The sequence below is a fragment of the Drosophila innubila genome (assembly GCF_004354385.1).
Source record: "Drosophila innubila isolate TH190305 chromosome 3R unlocalized genomic scaffold, UK_Dinn_1.0 2_E_3R, whole genome shotgun sequence".
Classification (NCBI taxonomy): Eukaryota; Metazoa; Arthropoda; class Insecta; order Diptera; family Drosophilidae; genus Drosophila; species Drosophila innubila.
The window spans coordinates 18,944,641-18,967,516 of NW_022995380.1; the positions used below are offsets into that span (position 1 = coordinate 18,944,641).

Sequence of the window (22,876 nt, forward strand, 5' to 3'; positions counted from 1 at the left end):
AAACAACTCAATTTGTATTTGTGTTTAATGTTTATTAACTTTTACTGAAAATCATATAAGTATATAACACTATTACTCTAATTGCTTCTTACAATATAGTTACAACTTGTTTCAAGCATCTATTATACATATTTTATTGCTTTTGTTTGTCTAATTCTGTTAGCTTTGGTTTCATTTATTATAATTGTTATATATTTATGTTCTTTGCATTCTTTTAATAGGCATGGTGTAAATTATTGAAACTACTAATAACTAATTATTCATAATTGTTCCATCAGTTGGATTAAAATACTTTGCCGTATTGCAATTTTATAATATTTGGTTCTTAAAACCTAGGGTAATTGATCAAATATAATTTACGGAGAGTTTTATAATTTGCTAGACAAGATGGCAAAATTTAGGCATTAGGAAGTTTTAATAATTCGATTCAGCAGCGATTTAGCTTGAAGATCTTGTTCACACTTGTCCAAATGTTACAATCTAACTAATGGCACAAAACACGCATTAGTGATTCAGTTTTTGTTTTCAACTCACAAAAAAGTGTATTCTCTATTACGTATGTACTAAGCTTGCAAAATTAAACAATTAACAGATTTTAATAGTTCAACTAGGAAGAATTTTAAGATTAAATGTAAGTTTTCTTATTGCTTAATTTTCGTTTTTATAGTCGTCGAGGTACAAAGTTATATTTGAAAATTAGATGTTTCTTGTTGTAAGCATAATGAGGTACATATGTATCAACATCATTGAAATTATCGTTTATATATAGTACTCAGATTTGTTGCATGGAAATCGCGCATAGAACATTATACCGAAAGTGCACTGTAATTGATTTAATTTTTTTTTATTTTTATAATAATTCTTTCATATTAACTTAATACTAAATACCACAGTCGAAGTATGTACTAATTACACATATACGTGTATGTATGTACATATGTTTGTATGTATTTATGTTTATCTATTATCCTATATATATTATATGCTTATACCTATTGTTACTGTTACAGCACGCGCTCATTTATACACGGTATATTCGAGTAGCATTTTCTTAAATTGTTTTTTTTTAAATTTGAGTTTCTGTTTCAATTTATTATCTAATCAGCATGCGCATGGCCGTGAGTTTTCCAATTGATTTGCAGCGCGTTCTGGTTGAGGTTTTAGCAATAGCAAAAGAGAAAGGAGCAGAAGGAGAAGTAGCCAGTAAGCGGGTCATAGTTCCAGATGGGCCAAAGATTGTTCCGTGGCATTGGCAAGCGAATTGCAGGTCTGATTGGACATCCACTCAAAGTCCTTAATAGTTGCCTGTAAAAATTGGTTTAAGAAAAGAGTTTTGTTTTGGTTAAATTTTTGAATAGTCCAGGAGATCAGAGATATTTTTGAATTAAAGAAAATAATTTTAAATTAGTCAACTAACAAAAATGGGACTAAAATACCAAATTTCGGGAGATAAATAAGGTATACAAAACTATGAAGCTTGCAATTTTAAGACCAAAATTAAAAAAATTTCATTTGAAAGAAAAGAAAAAGCTATGGAAATGCAGAATCTAAATATTTAAGTTAAAACCGCATCGTATTATTTATACTTTTCTATTAATTATGTTTCGAAACTGTAGTCTTTGTTTTAAAATGCTAATAAAAATATTTGAAATTCGTATGAAACTTACTTTATGCATAGAGTAGACTGCCACGACGACCAGCACATGCATAATGTTGTGAGAGTTCAGATAAAAATCGACCAGACCGGGAAACCACTTTTCTGGAATGCGCATGGCGCCAATGGCGCCTCCTAATATGGAAACGCCATCCTAAACCCACACGCAAAAAGTAGTGAAAAAGTCAAGAGTTAGCATTATCAAATATTAATTTGTGTACTGATATCATCAATCAAATAATTAATCAATCAGATCGTATCGTATCGGATCAGATTAATTGCATACGACATAGTCCTACACATTATCCATATGCTTTAGTCTAAATACAATGAATTTACTATGAAAATTTCACTTACAACTTCAACCTGCATGTACATTAACATGCATAGCAAATGCGCACAGAGGCCAGCCCAAAAACGTTTTCGTAAAAATAACAAGTTAGTCAATTGGAATGCCTTGACATACGCACCTGCAGATAGACATGGGAAAGGGCCATATGACTGCCGCCCACCATTCCTCGTATACGTAGAAACGTCAGCACCGAACGCATCGTGAACGGAAGCGCAAAGCAGAGGCGTCTCTGCCAGGGGGAGCTAGCTGTGAGGGCCTGTCCAAGGATAAAATACAACATTTTTTATTAATATCGAAGCCAAGATCTTAAAGCAAATCGGTTGAGTTCTGATGAAGTTAGACAAGTTAAAAGTTGATTCGACTTTTGAACAAGCAACTTTACAAGTCAAAATTAATTTTTTTCAATATTAAAATTTACTTAAAAATTTATAATTTATGCGTATTTTATAATTGTTAAATAAAAATCAACAAAAAACCAATAATCAATTATGTAACAATTAAAAGAATCAACAAATAATAAAAAGTTTGATATTTTAAATAATTGTAATTGTCTTGGTAACTATTTTTATCAGAACAGGGACTAGAGTCGAAGGGAAATAACTGAAAGTATTTTTAAAAAGGCTGAGATCTAATGTTGATCTAAATCTTACCTTGTAGAGGCCCCAGAGCGAGAGCAGACAGTACGAAAAAATAATGAGCCACTTGATAAATGGATTAAAGCACAACGTTGTGGCCGTGACCAGAGGCAAGGCACCTGAAACAGAGATAGAGAGAGCAAAGATTAGAGAGAAGCAGAGCATACGGTTTTGGTCTTATCAATGATAAGCCAAATGTGCGACGATCAGTTGAATAACGACAATCGCGAGTGACAGATTGACACGGAATAATGAGAGATGTTTCCGCTTCCGTGTGTTTATGGGCACTTTATTTCACTCTACTGTTGTCTGGGCCAATTGCCGTGCAATCTGGCGTTTACGAGGGTCTCAGCATTAACACTCCTCTGGCCCATGAGATAATGCGTCAGGCCAAATCGGCTGGCATGCGATCCTATATAAACGAGAGCGTGAATCCCTGTGATGAATTTTATGGTTATGCATGTGGTAACTTTGCCAAGATCAATCCAGCGCTGGAAACGATCAGCACGGACTTCTTACGGACTTTAAATGCTGGCTATCAACGTCGAGTGCGTCAGTTGCTCAATAAACCCAAAATGAGCAATGACAGTCCGACAGAGACGAGGGTCAAATATTTCCATGAATCATGTCTGAATGCCGAGAAGAATTTGTGGAATCAACGCTCTCAACTAATCGCTTTATTTAAAGAATTTGGGGGATTTCCCGCTCTCGAGGGAAATGCCTGGAATGAGTCCAAGTTCGATGCGATTGAAATCATGGCGCAGCTCTTGAATCGTTTTGGGAAAGTGACACTGCTGAATGTGAAGGTTTCTCCGGGACTGGCCAACAGTCAGATTAATCGACTTTATCTGGGACAACTGGATGAACTAGAGAGCAACAAGGCAGTCGCTTTACACCTGAGCAATCAGTTGAAGTTGATGGAAAGATTGGAGAAGCTCTTGGGTCTCAGTGAGTCTGTTGCTCGCGAAACGGCTGTTGAGATTACGAAACTAAATGTGAAACTGGCTGGCGGCATCAGTGAGCCACAGGAAACACTTCCACCTGGTCAGATGAATCGTCTCCGTATGTTGAATGAAATGAGCGACGATTACGGCCCGACCTTGAATCTCACGCGATTTGTACGCAGCTGGTTGAATCACGATTATCAGTTGCCAGTCTTTGAATATGGCCAGAGTTATTTTTGGCAGCTGAAGAAAATTCTAGCCAACACTCCCAAGCGTGTGCTGGCCAATTATATGCTTTCCTCGCTGCTGCAGGACTTCGAGATGGTTCCATGTGGTCAAAGGACTTCTGAGCTGTTTACCGATTTCGTGGATCACATGGTGTATCGATCGCTGGAGCAACAGAATCCCCACATTCCTGGCAGTTTGCGGCAACTGTGGCAGGAACTGAAAGCGTCCTTTACAGAAATGCTGCAGAAGACCACTTGGCTGGACGAGAAGACCCTTAACGAGGCTCTGGCCAAGCTAAAGTCCATGAGTTTCCGTATACTCGGTGCAGAGTCACAGGTAGAATATTCTGATATCAATGTCGATAAAATTTCGATGAATAATAATAATATTGAGCTATCAATAAGATATCGATATGGAAAAATATTGCTTTAACGTAGTTTTTTTAACAAAAAATTCCGATATAATATAATATAAACTACTATTCGATGTATTGGCATAACAATATTTTCAAATATCCAAATACGTATTTTTTAAAACTATATTTTTTTTTTTTGATATTTTTAGCCAAACATATATCGATATATTTTAGCACAAAATGCTTATCAATATATCGACAAAGTAATGTTTTTCAACAATCCAAGTGAAACCCCAAGTGTTGATGAGATTTAAAATTTTTAAAATATTAAAATCAATAATATGTCGATAAGAAAAAATATTTTTGTACTTGATATCTTTAAAAAATATCGACATTAAGGATAATATCAATATATAAGTGCGACTTTAAAGAAGTCGTTTTTTCATTTCAAATTGGGTTTTAATATTTTAAAATGTAGTGCCATCAATTTTGTGAAAAAATATCCTACAATTATATCAATATTGATATTTTCGTTAGAAAAAATATCACTTAAAAATACATATATATATTTAACTCCTAATTCCAGAACTTTGAGAACTACTACAGCACATTGATAATAAGCACTGAGGATTACTTTGGGAACGTGCAACGTGCTCTGGAGTTGCGTGGACGACATTTACGAGAGGATCTGCAACGTGCCCCCAATCCTAACCACTACAACGACATCGAAGTGTCTCCATTTTATGCAATGCAGCTCAATCGTGTCGTTATCCCAGCCAGCTACATGCAACATCGTTATTTATTTGATGACGCCTATCCCATGGCCATCAAATATGGCACTGTGGGATTTGTACTGGCCCATGAAATGGCCCATGGCTTTGATGACTTGTCAAGATTTTTTGACGCCCAGGGCAATCAGCGGGATTGGTTTGAACGGAATGCCACACAGCAGTTTGAGCAACGCAAACAATGTCTGGTTAATCAATTCAGTGAGTTTATTTATAATGACAATAAACTGCCCAAGATGCAATTGCAGTCGGAGAATATTGCCGATAATGTTGGAGTGCGAATTGCCCATGCTGCTTATCTAAATTGGCTACGACAACAACCAGAAAGGTACCACTTAAAAATGTATAATATTTTTATAAGCATTAGAAAAAAAAGAAAAAAAATAGGAGGCAAAAAATTTAAGGAAATAAGTATGAAAACTAGTAAAGTAAACCAAGAAAAATATTCAGAGTACAAAAATTTTAAGGAATCTATATCATTAATATTAGGTACAAGTAGCTTTGATTTGCCTGTCTATGATTAAACTTTATTTTGAATGGTACTTTATTTGGTAAATTTATTTATTTATATTTTGAATATGATTGTCATTTAAATTTAATATTTAATGACACATATATTTCGCCAACTTAAAAATCCTTATAATATTATCTACTTTGTAGTTTTGCTTTACCAATTTTTGTATGCCACATTTTGAGAATCTTATCCTTGCATTTTCTTATAGGGAACAGCTAGGAACAGCTTCGAAAACCAACCCGGAGATATTGCCCCGAATATCACTCACGCCGGAGCAGCTTTTCTTTCTGGCCCTGGGCCAAATGTCGTGCATGGATATAAGGCGTCAATGGCGACAGGAACTTGCCGCAAGTGATGAACATGCCCCAAATGAGGTGCGAGTTAATGCAATGATGGTCAACTTTGCTGCATTCGCCAAGGCCTTTGAGTGTCGTGACGGAGCGAACATGAATCCCATAGAAAAATGCGTTATCTACTAAGGCTGCTCAGCTGATTAGATGCTCAACTTACGTCCTTAGTTTACGATCTTGTACTTGAAATAAATATTCATATTTGTATACGTTCCGTTTTCGATAAGTCGCGACATTTATTTATAAATTGTGTGCTCACTTACCGAAACTCTGGCTCACCCAGATGCCGACCATGTCCAGCTTGAGCAATCTATAATACACATTCTCGCCCATCTCAATGTTCATAAACAGATGATAGACGAAGCTGCCGCACCAGGGCGCTACGGATCCAAAGACATGACAAAAAGAAAGGAACTTGAAGCCGCTGTCCCATGGCATAAGTCCTGGCACAATAGCCAGTATATAAAATATTGGTATGGCTGCAAAGATAAAAGATTGTGAGCATTCGTTAGAATTCTTCATCGATAACTGATAAAAATGGAACAACTATGAACGATATAGTGCTTACTTTATTTAAACATACATAAATAGCATTTTAATTTGCTTACAAAAATTAAATCAAATTATAACAACAATATAGAAAATGCGCTGTTGAATATATGTATATATTTTAAATGACGATCTTCAGTCTGGTTGCAACAGCTGATCTCACGAGAGCGCGACTCTCTCAATGCTTATACGTATAAGAACAACAACGAATTTTGTATAATATAAGAGTACCGAATGTCTTAAATTGAGCGTTAGTTGAGGCGATAAGTATTTGACCTAGGCAAACGACTGGGGAATCGGAAAAACAAAGTCTGTGCTGATAAGTGATTCGTTGATCAGTTCAAGTAATGACGAGAATGATGTCAGGACGGTTTTGGAATACTCTCCTGCTGCTGAGGGTTTTATTGTTGGTGACAGCAGCTTTGCCGACGGAGAATGCAAGTGCGCCTATTCGCGATGATCTTACAACAGAGTATGCCAAGCGGATTATACGGCAATCCAAGGTAGCTGAAATGAAGAGTTTACTGGATACAAACATCGCACCTTGTGAAGATTTCTATAGTTATGCTTGTGGCAACTGGCATCGTCACAATCCGGCTCAACTTTTGAGAGATATCATGACGGACACCTTTACGCTCATCTCCAAGGGCTTCGATCGACGTCTGCAGCGTCTGATGCAGTCGGGAAAAATGAAGTCCCGGCTGGAGGAGAAGGTACAAGATTTCTATCAATCCTGCATCCAAGTAAAACGCGACGATGTTCATTACAAGCTTGCATTGCGCAATGTTTATCGAGAGTACGGAGAACTTCCCGTTCTGGCGGGTGATGAATGGAACTCCTCGGACTTTAGCTGGTGGCGAACTGTGGCCCAAATCCTACACAAATACAGCAAGAACATCATATTTGATGTGAAAATAATGCAGGATATAAAAAACAATACAATCAATCGAGTTTATCTATTGCCGGCGGACAACGACAAGTTGAGCAATTCCGATTTACTTAATATCCTTGAAGATGCCAAAGTGGCGGAGGAGCTAGAGATCTATCTTGGACTCAACTCACACCAGGCGAGACTAACCTCCAAGCAGCTCAACGAACTGACGCGGAAGCTGATAAAAGGTAAGGTTGTTTACCAGAACCCATAACCTAAATGTACCTATTCATTTTTAGTACCCGTTATAGAGATATATTAATCCTTTTTCCTCCCACCTTTCGAATTTTGAAAATTTCAAATCTCAAGTTTTCAATTATCGTAATTAGTATGAAAAAACACTTTTAATTTAATTCTTAGACGTTTAATTTTTCTGTAAAAAATTATGGTAAATTGGAAAAAAAAAATGTGACTTGTAAAGTTGCTAAGTCAAAGGTTAGACCAACTTGAAACTGTAGTATTAGTATCTTAAAAAAAAAACATTTTTTTTAATACATTTTTATATTAAAAATATTCATAATACCCAATTGAAGGTTTTACCAGCAATGGAGATGCCTTTGAAGACAATCTTAAGCTCTACACGGTCAATGAGCTGCAGCAAATGTACAGCTCGTATTTGAACATGACGGAATTCCTTGGTCTTGTACTGGGACAGGAAAATGTGCCGGATTCAATATATGTCTATAGCAATAATTATTTAAACAACACACTGATGACACTCCAGGAAACTCCAACCTCGACTCTGGCTAACTACGTTCTCTGGCAGCTGTTGCAGGAGTATTTGATTGATTCTCCAGCCGACCAGTTGACCAAATGGTGTAGCGCCAACTCAAGAAAGCACTTTGACAAGCTCGTGGATCACATGATCTACGAACGTTATCGAAGTGCAGAAACTGAGACTGAGGTGCATAATATGTGGGCCGAGATTCGAAGCATTTTCCGGCAACATCTGACGGGAGACAGACATGATTGGATATCAAATACAACGAGGCAATTATCAATTGAGAAACTGGATCGAATGCAGCTCTTTATTAATGCCTATGACAATGAGAACTTTGAGAATCTTTATGGCAATGTCACTGTGAACAAGCTAAACTATGTTGGAAATGTCCAGCAGTTGTTGATGGCACATGCTAAGCGCAATCTCGATAGACTCTACAAATCTCCCGCCTCTCCCGATGTAGCCTCAATAACGAGCTACACACCCGCCTACAACACAATGGATAATGTCATTACCATTCCCGTGGCTTTTCTGCAGCCACACTATCTCTGGGACTCGAAATATCCACAAGCCCTGAAGTATGCCACACTGGGATTTCTATTGGGTCACGAGATGATTCACGGCTTTGACAACAATGACAATAAGACCTGGTGGGATAGCAGATCTAGCTATGAGTTTGAGGAGAAACGCAAGTGCTTTCAGGTAGGAATCATCTTTGAAAAATGCATTTTTTTCGATAATAGATTTTGAGCTAAATCATTCCGACTATGTTATTGATATCTATAGACCAATAATATTTTTAATGTCTGCATGTTTTTGTTCTTAATCTTAATCAAATTTTTTGAATATGCCTCTTAAGACAAAAAATCAAAATTTATTAATTAAAAATATCGAGTAAAAAAATTTTATTTTATTCGAAATATTAGCGATATTAACTTTATTTCAAATATATTTATATCCCTACTTGGGTACCGTCTAAAATGTATTGATATTGGCTTAAAGGATAATATCAAATAGAATATCAAAGCATATCGTAAGAAACTACAGCCTCAAAAATTAAATGTTTATCAGCAAACCTTATAGGCATCATAAATATTTAATTTTCTCCAAAAATATTGAGCAACATCACCTTATCTACGTATACTTATCCCTACTTTCAGGCCCAATACAATGAATACAAATACGGAGGCAACCGCCTACCTCCGAACGCAGAGCAATCGGAGAATATTGCGGACAATGCTGGCGTGAAGTTGGCCTATATTGCCTATCAACGCTGGTTGGAGCAACAGCCGCCGGAGACAGTGCAGCAGGAGACATTGTCGGGTCTTGAGATGAACAGCAGACAACTCTTCTTCGTGGCATTTGCCCAACTCTGGTGTGATGATGTGCAGTCACTGTTCAAATCAACTGTGGCATCGTCGGATGATCATGCACCCAGCATGTATCGTGTCATCGGATCGCTATCCAATTTCCAAGAGTTCTCCTGGGTCTTCAATTGCTCACAACAGGCACGCATGGATCCGGAGTTTAAATGTGCCATCTACTAGAGATAAGGCTCAAATAAAATAAATCTCATAAAAAATTTTTTGTAAGAGTTACATAAATAAACAGAATATAAAAGAGGAAATTGAAATAAGAATAGCATTCGGGGTACAAAAATTTGGAACAATCTATTTCATTTCAGTTTTGGTTTTTCTTTCGAATAGTTTCATACATTTTTGTTTCATTGTGCAAGTTACCTTCCAGTAATATTAAAAATTTTAGACAATGTTATGAAGAAGCGAGATTTCCAACAAAATCCGATAAACATTTCTTAAATTTAGATATTTCTAAAGAAATGGTACGACAAAACGTTATGTTTTTTCCCTTATTCCTTTTTTTAAAAAATATCTAAAACTGGACGTAAATATTAAAAAAAAAATAGTTGGAAAATGGGTAAGAATTGAAATATGTTATATTTATCTACAAAATCGAGAGATTTTTCAATTTTCCTTAAACATTATTATAAGTTTTAATTCCCAAATGAAATGTTCCTAGAAATTTTTGCGAATTATTAGTATTTTTTGTGGAAATTCTTAATAATAAGAAAGTGTGTAAACGTATTGTGTATACAATTCTAATATTCTTGGTTTTTATTATTGGTTACTGATTCAAATTAATGGCATACATGTGACACTTTTGTGAGGGATTCATGCGGTCATCGCTGGAACAGCCAAAGGTGCTAGCAAAGGCAGCGAAATTGGTTAAAGCTCCGTGGATGCGTAGGGTACTCGGAGTGCGAGTTGCAAGCAGCGATTGCTTATCCCGAAACTGTTCGTTGGCATCGTTGCACCAGAGTTGAGCATAGCTGACAAAGAAGAGTTGCTTTGGACTGAGTGCAAGTTGGGGAAGTTTCTCCGTTGATAAGGCTGACGATGCCAGGTTTCCCAGGTAATCCATGTAGGCGTGGTAAGCCACTTGCAACGCTGTGTTATCCGCAATGTTCTCGTCCTGCAACTCGCTAGGTGGCAGATATTCTCCAGCATAACGCAGACGTTCATACTGATGCTTAAAGCAGGCTTTACGCTTACCAAACTCAGCCTTCGATTGGGAATCCCAGGCAGAATGATTATCAAAACTATGGGAGAGCTGTTGGGCGAGAATTGCACCCAGGCTGGCGTAACGCAAGGCACGTGGATAATAACGTGACCAGAGAAAATTGGGTTGCAATAGGGAAACGGGCAGAGTTACCAGATTGTCGATTTCATCATAAAATGGCACTAGCGTGGTTGCCTCTGTGAAAGTGGCAAGCATATGCCTCTGCCTATATCTTAAAACGGCACGTAAATTGTCCAGATAAGTTTGATTTACTACCAAATTCGAATAAATCTCTGTGAAATTCACATTTGCATGTCCATTGATCAAAAGACGTGTTGCATTTAGTTGTTGCAACAACTGACTGCGAGTTTCCACTGTTAGCCAGTCCATTGTAGAGCCCTCGATGACATCAGTAAGACTGCGCTTAATCTGTTGCCACACAAAGTCAATGTCAGTCAAAGTTGCCGCATCCCCATAATGTCGATAGACCAACTGATTTAACAGCTCGGGAAACTGTTTTCTACAGCTCTCCATGCATTGCCCAACCGCCGATGATGTTCCCTGATCATAGTAGAAATTCTCCAACAACTTGTAGAATATATAATTGGCCAGCACTTGAGTTGGCGTCTTGGAAATAACATCTATCAAATGGGCATGATAAGTGGGCACGTGCTCATAGAGCAGCTCTTCCGCCGGAACCAGACGTTGCAGCGACAGTTCCACATAACGAGTCAAGTTCAATTTGGTATCATACACTTTAAACAATTCGGATGTGTTCCGTGGCTGGGCGAGCACACCCAGTGGACGATTTACCATGCCCTTGGCCAACAATATTTCCAGTTCTACAATTTCCTGTGCCTTAACCTCGGCCACATCCGGTTGCAATCCGAGATGTTGCTCCAGTTGTTGCGAAATGTGTTTCTCAGTTGATCTGGGATTGGGAAAAATATCGATGAATATATGGTGCTTTTCTTTGCGATGACTTTTCTGTCGATTATATCAATATCGATATATTTGTGCGATTTTTATACGAATGTTTTTACAGCGATTGCTGCTAAAATATTGATTAAACGAATGCTGTAATACGATTGTTAATAAAAAATCGATGTTGCAAAATCGATAAGTAATTTTAATGAGTAGTGTTTCTTTGGCATTTTTTGGCGTATCTTTTCTGACATTATTACAAATCGCACACGTATACTCGAATTTCGACAAAAATATCGATATGTTGAGATATCGATAAATAATTTTTGAGAGAATATATTTTTGAGCTCTATTAATTCTGACGACAACATCAATATTTTAATTTTTACTGTCGAAAACTTGGAAATTTTGATGCTATTAATTTTTCTAAGATCAAAATATCGATATTGATATTTTCAAAAATATCAACACTACCTGATATTTGGCTCCACAATTATCTGAGGTGGCTGGCCAACGTAGACTCTTTTTTGGGATTTGTCATGAGGATCAGTTGATTCCTGAAGAAGCAATATAATATCCAGGCCATACTTTTGCTTGATCTTCGCCACAGTGGCGATCCAATCGAAATCTTTAGTCTCCCCACTCCCCAATGCTGGCATATGTCCGAATTCGGAAGCAATTTCGAGCAACTGTTGACGATAGAGCGACTGGGGAATCTGTCTATATCGGAGACAGCTCGCATAGAATTGTTTAAGCTTCAAGACAGCTGGATCATCGATATCCACATCAGCAGGTTGTTCCAACAGCTTTTGCTGCTTGTGATGAAAGCCATTGGTCAACAGCTGTTGATAATTCGTTTCACGAGGTTGCGCATCGTTGGCCGGATGAATCTTGGCCCAGTTGCCGCAGCTGTAATCAAAGAAATTGTCACAGGCATCCAGTTCCGGTTGCATATAGCTGCGCATCTCCGCCGACTTGGCCAATCTCATGATCCGCTGCACATAGGCGCTGTCATTGTGCTGAGAGATCAGCTGCTCCTGCGGCTGTATGCGAGTGTCCAACTTCAGCTGAGACAGCGATAACAAGTCGCCTTCCACCCAACTCGCGAAACTCACGCAGAGCAGAAACAGAGCGTGAATAACAAACCCGCTACGAATGCCTTTCATGGTTAACGAGTGACTAAAGAACCCACAACGCACTTCCCGAATAGAAACTCGTCTCTGATCGCTCAATTCCCTTATCGCATTGACTGGTCATTGGTCCGACACAAGCCCCATAAAGAAGAGAGCGTGATTCTACTTACGACACCATTATATACACTGAGAAAAACCTTACTACATTAGTTTGAATGATATCGAATTCATAATCGAAAACAAGCATACGAGTTCTTGAACCAATTACAAAAATCTTTAAATCAATAAATCAAATTTTATATCAAGTAAAAGTCTAGAAAGTATAAGATATCTTTATTTTTTCGCACTGTGTACATCTTTATCACATATCAGAGTTTATTTTAATTGCATTTATGCCAACTGAATGCTTATAAGTTCATTAAAAATTAATTATAAACAGACAACATATGGGTGCGTATTTATTAATGCACAAACAGTGATCAGAATATGCAAGTACCAAAGTAATATAAAGATTATACAGATGTTAGTGGGTCTATTAGGCGTTTTCTGCAAACAATGGTAATTCTGCTGAATTTTACTAGTGATGCCAAAGAGACGCACAAGCACTCGAGCGCACAGCTGCCGATTGTTAGCGCGTTTAAAAAGACAAAATACTTTCCATTAATACCATTTTCCAAATAGTTAACTCTACTGAAAGTATAGGATTTGTGGGAACAGGATTTTGAAAGATTTTTATTGTATTTCTTATAAAAATCTTATATGAAATGTACGAGTTTAAGTGATTAACTAATATGAGAACCATGTGTTTAGTCGAAATTTGTGAATTCAATAAGTAACAACGTAACATCGGAAAGCTTGAGAACATTCCGGGTCAATTTCGAGTACTTGGACCGCTTAAAAATTTTGATGAATTTGCCAAAGAATTTCAGTGTGAATTTCCAAGTGTCAGTTATACTAGACTTACTCAGTTTCTGTAACACTTTTATAATAAATAATTTACTATTTGGAACTTTTTATAATGAAGTGAATTGAACTGTGAGGCTGTGACACGCTGTGGGAACCTAGCATATATTTTGTAAGAAGTAGCAGTCATTTAAACTAAATATAATTTTTATAATTATATAAATTTTTTTTTTTCTCAGGTTTTTAAATCATGTTTATTTTTCTCCTGGCCACCAAAAATATTCAATGTGTTGCAGTTAAGGCAGTCATTGTTATTTTAATTGCAACTTTAATTCGAAAATGCGAATTCTCAAGCTAATTGATGGTGAGCCGCAGTAGCGTCGACTTCGTTTCGATCGCGATAACCTAACGGGGTCAAGCCGAAGCACAAACATATGAAGCTCGATTCTGGAGAGTGAGCTCTATATAAAACTTAGATGAGAATGCTGAACTTAGTCGAAATATATCAATGCAATAAGTAACAACGTAACATCGGAGAATTTGAGATGCGTGAACAAGTGAGTCACTCTCTACGGCGTATACTATACGGATTGGCGCTGCTCGTAGCTGGTCAAAGTGGCTGGGCATTTAAACATCGTAGAGGTCTTGATTTAATCTCTAACAGTCAAATGGGAGGTCGGTATATAGATGCGGTAATGCGACAAGCGAAGGCGGCGGAAATATCAAGTTTCATGAATGAAAACGCCGATCCGTGCAACAATTTCTACGAATTTTCATGTGGTAATTGGAAACGAATTAATAAGGCAAATGCAAATCATTTGTCAACTGGACTGTTTGAGCGTTTAAATGAAGCAGTTGAGCGTAAGAAGAAGAAGTTTCTCAACAAAGAGGATATAGAACGGGACACCAGAGAGGACAAGCAGGTAAGGGACTTTTACAAGTCCTGCACCCGTGTGACGAGCATTGATAAGGAATATCAAGATGAGCTCAAGTCTGTGATTAAAATGTTCGGTTCAATGCCCGTGCTGGAGGGAGATAATTGGATTGAGTCAGACTTTAATTGGTTAAATACTACGGCAAACATAAGTTTTCAATATGGTCTCAATATTATCGTGGGCATAGAAGTAACAAAGGATCTGGTGGATAATAAGGTCAACATGGTGTATATTGAAGAACAGGAATTTCCACTTGAATCCCGTAGCATGTATCTGGATAAGCACACCAAAATATATCGAATAAGTTATCGGGATATTATGGCAATGAAGTTAAAAGACTATTTGGGCGTGGAGGATAAATTGGCGCTAAAAACGGCCACAGAGCTCATGGACCTTGAAGTGCAGCTCGCCAATGGTCTTTTGAATGATAATGATGACGTTTCCCTGATTGAGATTTGTAAGAAAACGACACTTGATGAAATGCAGCGTATCTATGCACCTACGTTCGATGTGAAGCAACTTGTTGATATTATAATACGAGAACGTGTCCAAAATATATATGATTACAATCCGCATTATAAAGCGAATCTAATCAAAGTTCTTCAGCAAACGTCTAAACGGATACTAGCCAACTACATATTTTATAGACTGATTGATGAATTTGCTATCAAACTTGGCAAGACGGAGGCCAAGCGTGAGGAAAACTGTTTTGCGGTGACTCAGAAGTTATTTTCCAAGAACTTGGACAACGTGATCTATCGACGTTACAACAACGAAGCCACTGCTTCCGACGTTGAACTCATATGGAGAGAGCTTAAATCCACCTTTAAGCAGCAACTGCAGTCCGACCGATCTCTAAACTGGATTAGCAACAGCACTCGCGAGTTGGCTATAAAGAAGCTGGCAGCGATGAGGCTTCAGGTGAGAGGTCGCAAATAAGAGTTATAGTTTAAAAACAAGAAAGTTCCACTCCCTTAAATACTTTGTATGAAAAACTATAATCAACTATATACGCTTTCTGTTTCAGGTTAACTCATATGCTGACGAAGATCTGTCCGAAGATTTTAAGGATATGCACCTGCAGAATGAGAGCTATATTTCTAATCTAAAGAATGTATTTGAAGTTGATGCGTACAGCACCAGACAGCAGCTGAATCAACCTGTCCAGCCACTAGAAGCCGGCGAAATTCTTAGCTTCACCCCAGCCAATATTCTGGTAGAGAACATGATCAAGGTTCCGGTGGCACTGCTCCAACCATACTATCTCTGGGCCTCCAGTTATCCCAATGCCATCAAGTTTGGCACATTGGCATCGTTAATTGGCCATGAGCTGATTCATGGCTTTGACAGTTCGGGACGTACGTTCGATGCGGTTGGCAACATTAACGATTGGTGGGATGAAGAATCTACAGCGAATTTCCTGACCCGGAAGCGCTGCTTTGTGGACCAGTACAGTAAATACTCCTACAACGGACTCTTGCTGCCTGCCTCGAATGATCAATCGGAGAATATTGCGGATAATGGTGGTTTACGTTTGGCCTATACCGCCTATCGCAGATGGCAGGATGCTCAGGAGTCCTCAGGAGTCAACGTCAACGAAAGTGGCAAGGAAAAACTGCCCAAACTCAATTACACCAACATGCAGCTCTTTTTTATTAGCTACGCCCAAATCTGGTGCAATGATGTTCATCAAAATTTTCGCGATTTACAGGTCGCCACTGATCAACATGTTCCTGGTCAATATCGGGTAATTGGGCCGCTTTCGAACTTTGATGAATTTGCCAAAGAGTTTCAGTGTGAATTGGGCACACCCATGAATCCTGCCACCAAGTGTCAATTATACTAGATTTTATATGAAAGTTTCACTTACACTTCGTAAAAATAAATAAAAATTAAATAATTAAGAGTCCACTGAAAATGGGGGAAGAAAATGGGCATATTGTTTATATGAAAATCAATTTTTAGTATAAAAAACTGTTCAACCAATCGACACAATATGAATTTTGGTTGATCTTTAACGAAAACTGTTGTTGTTTTTCAGGGATATTTTTCTATTAAACCCCAGATTATAAATATTCTTTGGTTGTATACGTCTTGATCGAATTTAATTTTAATCGATTCACTACATCATAAAGCTAATGCTTTTATGCTTGGTCTTTTTCAGCATTTTAAATTATTGTTTTGTTATATAACTACTTTCAAAACTGTTTATTTTTTTACGGTCTTAAATTGCGAGCAGAATCATTCTGGCGACAACAATACAGTTTTCAGTAAAATCATAAATATAAGTAAATTTACGTAGCCACCAATTTGGCCAACCCATAACCATGTTAATACCCAGCGTAACAACAGTCGAAGCAATCTATTTATGGATTGTATGCATTTGCACTTGGCTTTGACCGTGATTGTTAATGCCACTGAAAATGGTCGATAAATGAACGACAGTTCCCCTTTCACCCCTTAGCCCCCATTGGTGGGTCTTAGCACTTACCGTGTGTAAGTATGTTGATGGTTTCGTTGTGCCAATAGAAGAGACTGAGCAGACATCCCTTGAAGGTTTGCAGCGGACGATATCCCTTAAGGACATAGGGATTAAATTGCAGATATTTTGGCATATCCTGCCAATGCAGCAGCTGATCAATGTTGTTGTTATCCTTCGCGTTTGTTGAGCCGTTCGTGCTTGACGTAGTCATCGATGTTGCTGTTGTTGTTGCTGCTGCTGACAACGAAGCTGTTGTTGTTTGTGTGGTGGCTGTTGATGTTGATGTTGTTGTGTTGGTTGTTGTTGACGTGACTGTTATTGGTGCTGTAAGCAAGGCAGACGTTGGCGTTGTGGAAGCGTTCGTGGAAGACGTTGATGTTGTGGAAATTAATGGTGCAAGTGCAATTTCTTGATGGCAATTCTCTCCAATTGCATCTTTGAGTCCATTCATGGACATGACATGGCCATGTGCCTCTCCATTGCCTGTTCCCGTTCCCGTTCCATTTCCCATTCCCATACCCTCTCCAGTTTCATTGCTGTTGCCGCGAATGCGAGCGGGCGTTGTTGGGGGTGTGGCAGACATGGACTCCACAGTGCTGCCCAGACAATTGGCAATGTCCAGTTCAGTGCCGAGATTGCATGCAGTGCCAACCGAAACACCTCCAACTACAGTTCCTACTAGAGTGTAATTCAAGGGCGGCTTTGGCTTCGGCTTGTTCAGCAATTTAGTCTTAGTCGCACTCGATTTGCTGCCTTCGGTGCTCAGATCAACCACAACGGCAGCAGCAGCGGCGGCAGCAGTGTCCATACCTTGGCTTCCAACGCGACGCGTCACTTTATCGATGCGGAGAGTTTCTACAAGGGCGGCAGCAGCAACTAAAATAAAATCGAATATCCGCAGCTTGAATTATTAAATAGAGCGCAGTGCTACAAAAATACTCTACACACAACAACATGCAACGTTTATACAGATCATTTCAAGAATTCTTGAATTTACGTAACCAAAAATGCACCCGAGCTCTTAAAATGAAAGAGACAGTTATTTTGAAAATTATTTTATTGTTTTGCAATTAAAAATAAAAATAGTTTTAAATCGGTGATTATTTCTATTTTCTATGTTTGATTATTATTTTGCAACTTTAAATAAAAATAAGTGTAATTTTCTAGGTAATCTAATACAAGTTGAAAAATAATATTTGCATTATAATGTTTAGTTTCACCAGGGACCGAAACTAAAAACTAAATCAAACAAATAAAACTAGTCGGAAAGGCTATAGTCGAGATCCCGACCATAGGATACACGTTACTTATTTCAATAAATATAAAAGTACTTAAAAGAAATTACTTGTTTTACTTTGAAAACATTGCTGCGATTCAGCGGAATAATAGATAATAATAAAATATAACGTTAATTGCCATAAAAACTGAATTATCTTAATAGCTGTGGGTGTAGGGGTTTTTGAGATTTGCAGGGGCGGAAAAGGGGCGTGGCGGAAATTTAAAACAAACTTGACCTGCTAAAATGGAGTCTGTCTGCCAAATTTGGTTGCTCTATCTCTTATAGTCTCTGAGATCTAGGCGCTCACACTTTCGGACGTAAGGAAAAACGGCTATATCGAATCGATTGTTGATGATGATCAAGAATATATGTATATACTTTATAGGGTCGGAGATGACTCCTTCTTCCTGTTACATACATTCCAACGAACACAATATACCCTTTTATATGTTTTTTAAGTAACGTGTATAATCATAAATAAACACTTTCGCTAACTTTTCATGAAATGCTTTTGCGAAATGTGCTCCGTGTAAACAGACTGGCACACACACAGTGAAACACAGAAACGACCTTTAATGTGTTACGTATACACAGCGATGTCCTGTGCCAAAAAAAAGCACGTGCTTACGTAGAAATAAAGAGACCAGGACAATGTCAACACTTAAACGAAGCTGCCTCGTGACCCAAAAAAGGATTGCGCTTGTATTGTCCACATACACTCGTGGATGTGTATACATTATATACAGTTACTTAAGTAATTATTTTAACAAAATAAAATATTACAAGTTTTATTTTGCCAAAAAAATCGTTATTTGTTTTTTTTTTTATTTATAATAAGTAATCTGAACAATTAAATATAACTTTTTTTGAAAATTCAAAAGCAATCATGTGACTTTTATTTTTTGTCAAAACAATTTCTTGACTAAGTGTGTGTTTTTGTGTATGTGTGTGGGGGTTTTACAAACACGGGCCAACCTCGAAGTTAGCCGAAATTGAACGTGTTTTTTTTTTTGTGAATCACGCGACTTTAGGACTTCTGGCCCGGCTGACAGTGTTTAAGCAAAAATCGATAAGCTATACTTACTTCTGGCATGGGACGCGTTTCAACTTTCGTAACGTAAATTTCGCTCAATGCAATTTAAAGCGAACAAAATGTGGAAGCAAAAAAAAATGCGCATGTAATCATCGAACACCTCGTTGTTTTGGAAGGATGGATGCAATTGTTGGGGGGATTGGGGCGGGCGGTGTGTGAACACGTTTTGGGTAACTGTATAAAAAAAAACTGCTGCTATGAACTTTGGCTATATTTGAAGCTATAAGAAATCTGACGTAGACGCGACATACCGTTCCGTAAACACTCTATAAATTATTTAGCCATTTGACGCGCGCAAATCTTGATTTGTCCGTTAATATTTAATAATCCAATTTCCAATTTCTTTTCGCACACACACACACACACAAAACAGAAGCAAGCGTCACAGCAGCCGTTAGCGTAAGCACGTCAATATCTGACTGAAAATGTGCGCGATAACGATACCGTTATACCGTGTATTGTTATGCAATTGAATTGCCAGTATTTTCTTTGGGCGCCAACAAGAAAAAAATGGCGCAAGCGCAAAGGATAACAGCTGATAGATTTAAACCTATCGAAGTGGCATTTCTTCACAGCATTTTCCAGCACCTATTATCATTGTATAACAACGTGGCAGCGCCAAAGAAATAGGGCTGCACAAGCGAGCAGCGTGGTGGTTTGAATCATTATAGCTATCGATACATTTTACATATAAAATTTAGCTAAGAACTGAAAAGAATAATACAAAATGATGACTTTATAAATTTTGCAAGAAAATTTATTATATTTTATATATACACCACTCAGTGATACATCAATGGCCCAATAACATCAGTCTATCGCACCACTGCTGCTATTTTATAGCTAATTCTGGCTATTTTCAGAGTTCGGTTGCTGGAAATTTTCGAAAGTTGCTATTAGTTGGATATCTGGCCATTTTAATAATTTATATTCAACTATGTTTTGCCATTAATATTTTTACTAAATCTATGCAAAAGTGCTCCCAAAAACAAGTTTTGAGTGTTTCCCGGCCAGAGTTTCAAAGTTCTACCTTTAAAATGATAGAAGTGTTAAATTTTGATACATTTTGGAAATTGATCACAATTTAATAAAACAAGTTGGCAGCACTGCTACTACACAAGTCAGCTGCTCACGCGCTTGGCTTGTCTTTAATTCAAGTTTTTGTAAACGGATTAATATCATAACATTTGTTTTGCTTTCAACTTAGGAAAAGTGAAAAATTTAGAGCAATTATTTTACAATGTGCGACAAAGTAGAAAAATTATAGCAACAGTGGCTCGCACTGGACAACAATAATTGAAGGAGAAGCAAGAACAACAAAAATTGCGCCAAAAAGAACAAAACGTTAAACTGACGCTAGCCGGAAAAAGGCATCAAGTGCAATTAGTCTAATGTTCACAAACATATCGAATAAGGCAAATCAAACTTGGCATATGCTAAATCAGATTATTGGTGGATTGTGGAACCGTTTATATTTGCCCCAATCGCCGTTTTTAGCTCTTCCAGCGCCACCACTGACAAACGAGTACAAACAGTCGGAGCAGCAGAAAGAGGAAGAGGTAAGATAATTACAAACACAAGGCAATTTTCTTTTTTCGTATATGAAAACACAAGCAATATGTGTAGGTAGGCATGTGTGTTGCGGCTACCTGCGATATCCAAGACACCCCAGCAAAAAGAAAAAAAAGTCGACCAACAACAAATCGGCCGTTTTGCTAACCGCGCTGCGCATAGACAGCTGCTCTAGCGTTGCCACTTGTTTCTGAAATCTTTTTATCTTTAAATACTAGCACATTAAAAATAGTATAAAAGAAATCATTTATAATAAGCATACCCATGCATTTAAACAATTCCCGGCTGACTAGCTAAATATGTACATATGAATGTATGTTGCAATTATTATTGCAACTAATCTGCACAAGTTGACAGCACTACATCAGTTTGCCATTTACCCTAAGTTGGCATCTTACAGCAGACGTGGTGAATTTGAAGAGTGACGTGAAATATGTGTGGAAAAAACACGATTTTCACAAAAAGAAAAATCATAACTTCCTAGTGATTTGTGTATTTAAGGACTGCAAAGAATAGTGTGCAATCTGCACCAAAGTCCGTACACAATAGCTGTGCATTTATCACGTGGCCAACACGCAAAACAGGCAGCTGCGTATATTCTAAAGACAAGCGTCTGTAAAGTATAGGCAACAAAAACAAGAAAAGCGAAAGCACAAGTAAATCCATTTTCGCGCTGCTTTTCGTAGAAAATAAGTCGAGTGTTCTAAACCAAATAAAAATCATCAAAAAAAACAATTGTTTAAGGTATGCAACTCTCCTCGAAGTACAGGCAAAAGTGAAGTTTGCACACATTACACACACACAATGCGCATTGCAATTGACACACACACACATACGCACACAACGATACTCACCTTTGCTTTTGGTTCAAAAGCAAAATTTACAACACTTTGCTTTGATTTGCTTTTTGACTCGTATTTTGTTTTTGCTGAAATGAGCGTGTGACGTAGCTGCAATTATTTATTTGTACATATCAGTATTAATGTGTATTTTGTATCTTGTGTGCCTTTATAGATGCCACGAACACGACGACGCCATCACTCGAGGGATCGCTCCTCAGCCGGCACACGAGACAAACGTAGACGGATCGATACTGGCGATCTTTCACCACCCTTAGCTGAAGCACAGTCTCCGTAAGTTTATACAGTCTCTCAAGTAATTGTTTTGACAACATTTTTAATTTGCATATTGTATTTTAAAATAAATATAAATATATCTATTATGGGTTTTATATCTTATTTCAAGCTATAATCGGGCAATTAAACTAATAAAATATTGAGATCATATAATGATTATTTAATTTTTTTGTATCAAAAACACAATGATAAGGAATTTATAATAAAGAAAAAGAATATCCTATTGACGATCCTTTCAATCTTTAAATTTTCAACAACAATTTAAAGTTATGAATTTTCATCAATGATAAATAATTATTATTGTAAAACTAAGACAGCGAAAAAATTAATTTAAATCACATGTATTATTATAATAATTATACTTATTTTTTTTTTTACAATAAAAATTGCGTTTAACTTATGGATTATTATTGTTGCAATTCATTATATATTTGACTCAATAAAACTATGTAAAATGACTCAAAATTCGGGATTCGATACTTTATTTTTGGTAGAGCTTTTAGATAAAAAACCTCTTTTTTTATTTTAGCCGAAGGCAAATGCATCCATGAATTTCAGATTTTAAACAGTAGTCAATCATCCAAATAAATAAATTTTTTTTATTTTTAATTTTATATATAGCTTATGATTCTTAGAACAAGCAGAAAAAAAACATTCATTGGCTTAAACCATTTTTTAATAAATTACCATGATGTGTACTTTTTCTTTATCAAAACAATTACTTGAACTACTGTGAATACATACTTGCATGTAGTTATAATACATGCATGCATATATCTAGGCAAATATAGCTCAATGAATATGCACATAAATACCAAAAA

The 22,876-nt window shown here is 37.2% G+C and overlaps 5 protein-coding genes across 6 annotated transcripts; 3 read left to right on the plus strand and 2 right to left on the minus strand.

Moving 5' to 3' along the window:
- Positions 1-11: 11 nt before the first annotated feature.
- On the minus strand, positions 12-22,066 carry LOC117789724 (progestin and adipoQ receptor family member 4). The gene is made up of 8 exons (XM_034628832.1): positions 21,774-22,066; positions 16,985-17,851; positions 6,084-6,299; positions 2,657-2,760; positions 2,125-2,262; positions 2,012-2,020; positions 1,668-1,808; positions 12-1,305 (listed from the first exon to the last, which is right to left on the minus strand). The coding sequence occupies exons 2-8, from the start codon at positions 17,781-17,783 to the stop codon at positions 1,213-1,215; spliced, it is 1,500 nt and encodes a 499-aa protein (XP_034484723.1). The 5' UTR covers positions 17,784-17,851; positions 21,774-22,066; the 3' UTR covers positions 12-1,212.
- LOC117789722 (neprilysin-1) lies at positions 2,898-6,046 on the plus strand. Of its 2 annotated transcripts, none has more exons than XM_034628829.1 (3): positions 2,898-4,149; positions 4,755-5,284; positions 5,679-6,046. In XM_034628829.1, exons 1-3 carry the CDS (start codon positions 3,022-3,024, stop codon positions 5,947-5,949), a joined length of 1,929 nt encoding a protein of 642 aa, XP_034484720.1. In that variant the 5' UTR covers positions 2,898-3,021; the 3' UTR covers positions 5,950-6,046. The 2 variants fall into 2 exon arrangements, with proteins under 2 accessions (XP_034484720.1, XP_034484721.1); XM_034628830.1 differs by having other exon boundaries at positions 5,686-5,736.
- LOC117789721 (neprilysin-4) lies at positions 6,716-9,648 on the plus strand. Its single transcript, XM_034628827.1, has 3 exons — positions 6,716-7,488; positions 7,834-8,723; positions 9,182-9,648. Exons 1-3 carry the CDS (start codon positions 6,717-6,719, stop codon positions 9,566-9,568), a joined length of 2,049 nt encoding a protein of 682 aa, XP_034484718.1. The 5' UTR covers position 6,716; the 3' UTR covers positions 9,569-9,648.
- On the minus strand, positions 10,122-12,735 carry LOC117789720 (neprilysin-2). The gene is made up of 2 exons (XM_034628826.1): positions 11,997-12,735; positions 10,122-11,529 (listed from the first exon to the last, which is right to left on the minus strand). The coding sequence occupies exons 1-2, from the start codon at positions 12,686-12,688 to the stop codon at positions 10,164-10,166; spliced, it is 2,058 nt and encodes a 685-aa protein (XP_034484717.1). The 5' UTR covers positions 12,689-12,735; the 3' UTR covers positions 10,122-10,163.
- Positions 14,109-16,397, plus strand: LOC117789719 (neprilysin-1-like). The gene is made up of 2 exons (XM_034628825.1): positions 14,109-15,414; positions 15,521-16,397. The coding sequence occupies exons 1-2, from the start codon at positions 14,227-14,229 to the stop codon at positions 16,337-16,339; spliced, it is 2,007 nt and encodes a 668-aa protein (XP_034484716.1). The 5' UTR covers positions 14,109-14,226; the 3' UTR covers positions 16,340-16,397.
- Positions 22,067-22,876: the final 810 nt, after the last annotated feature.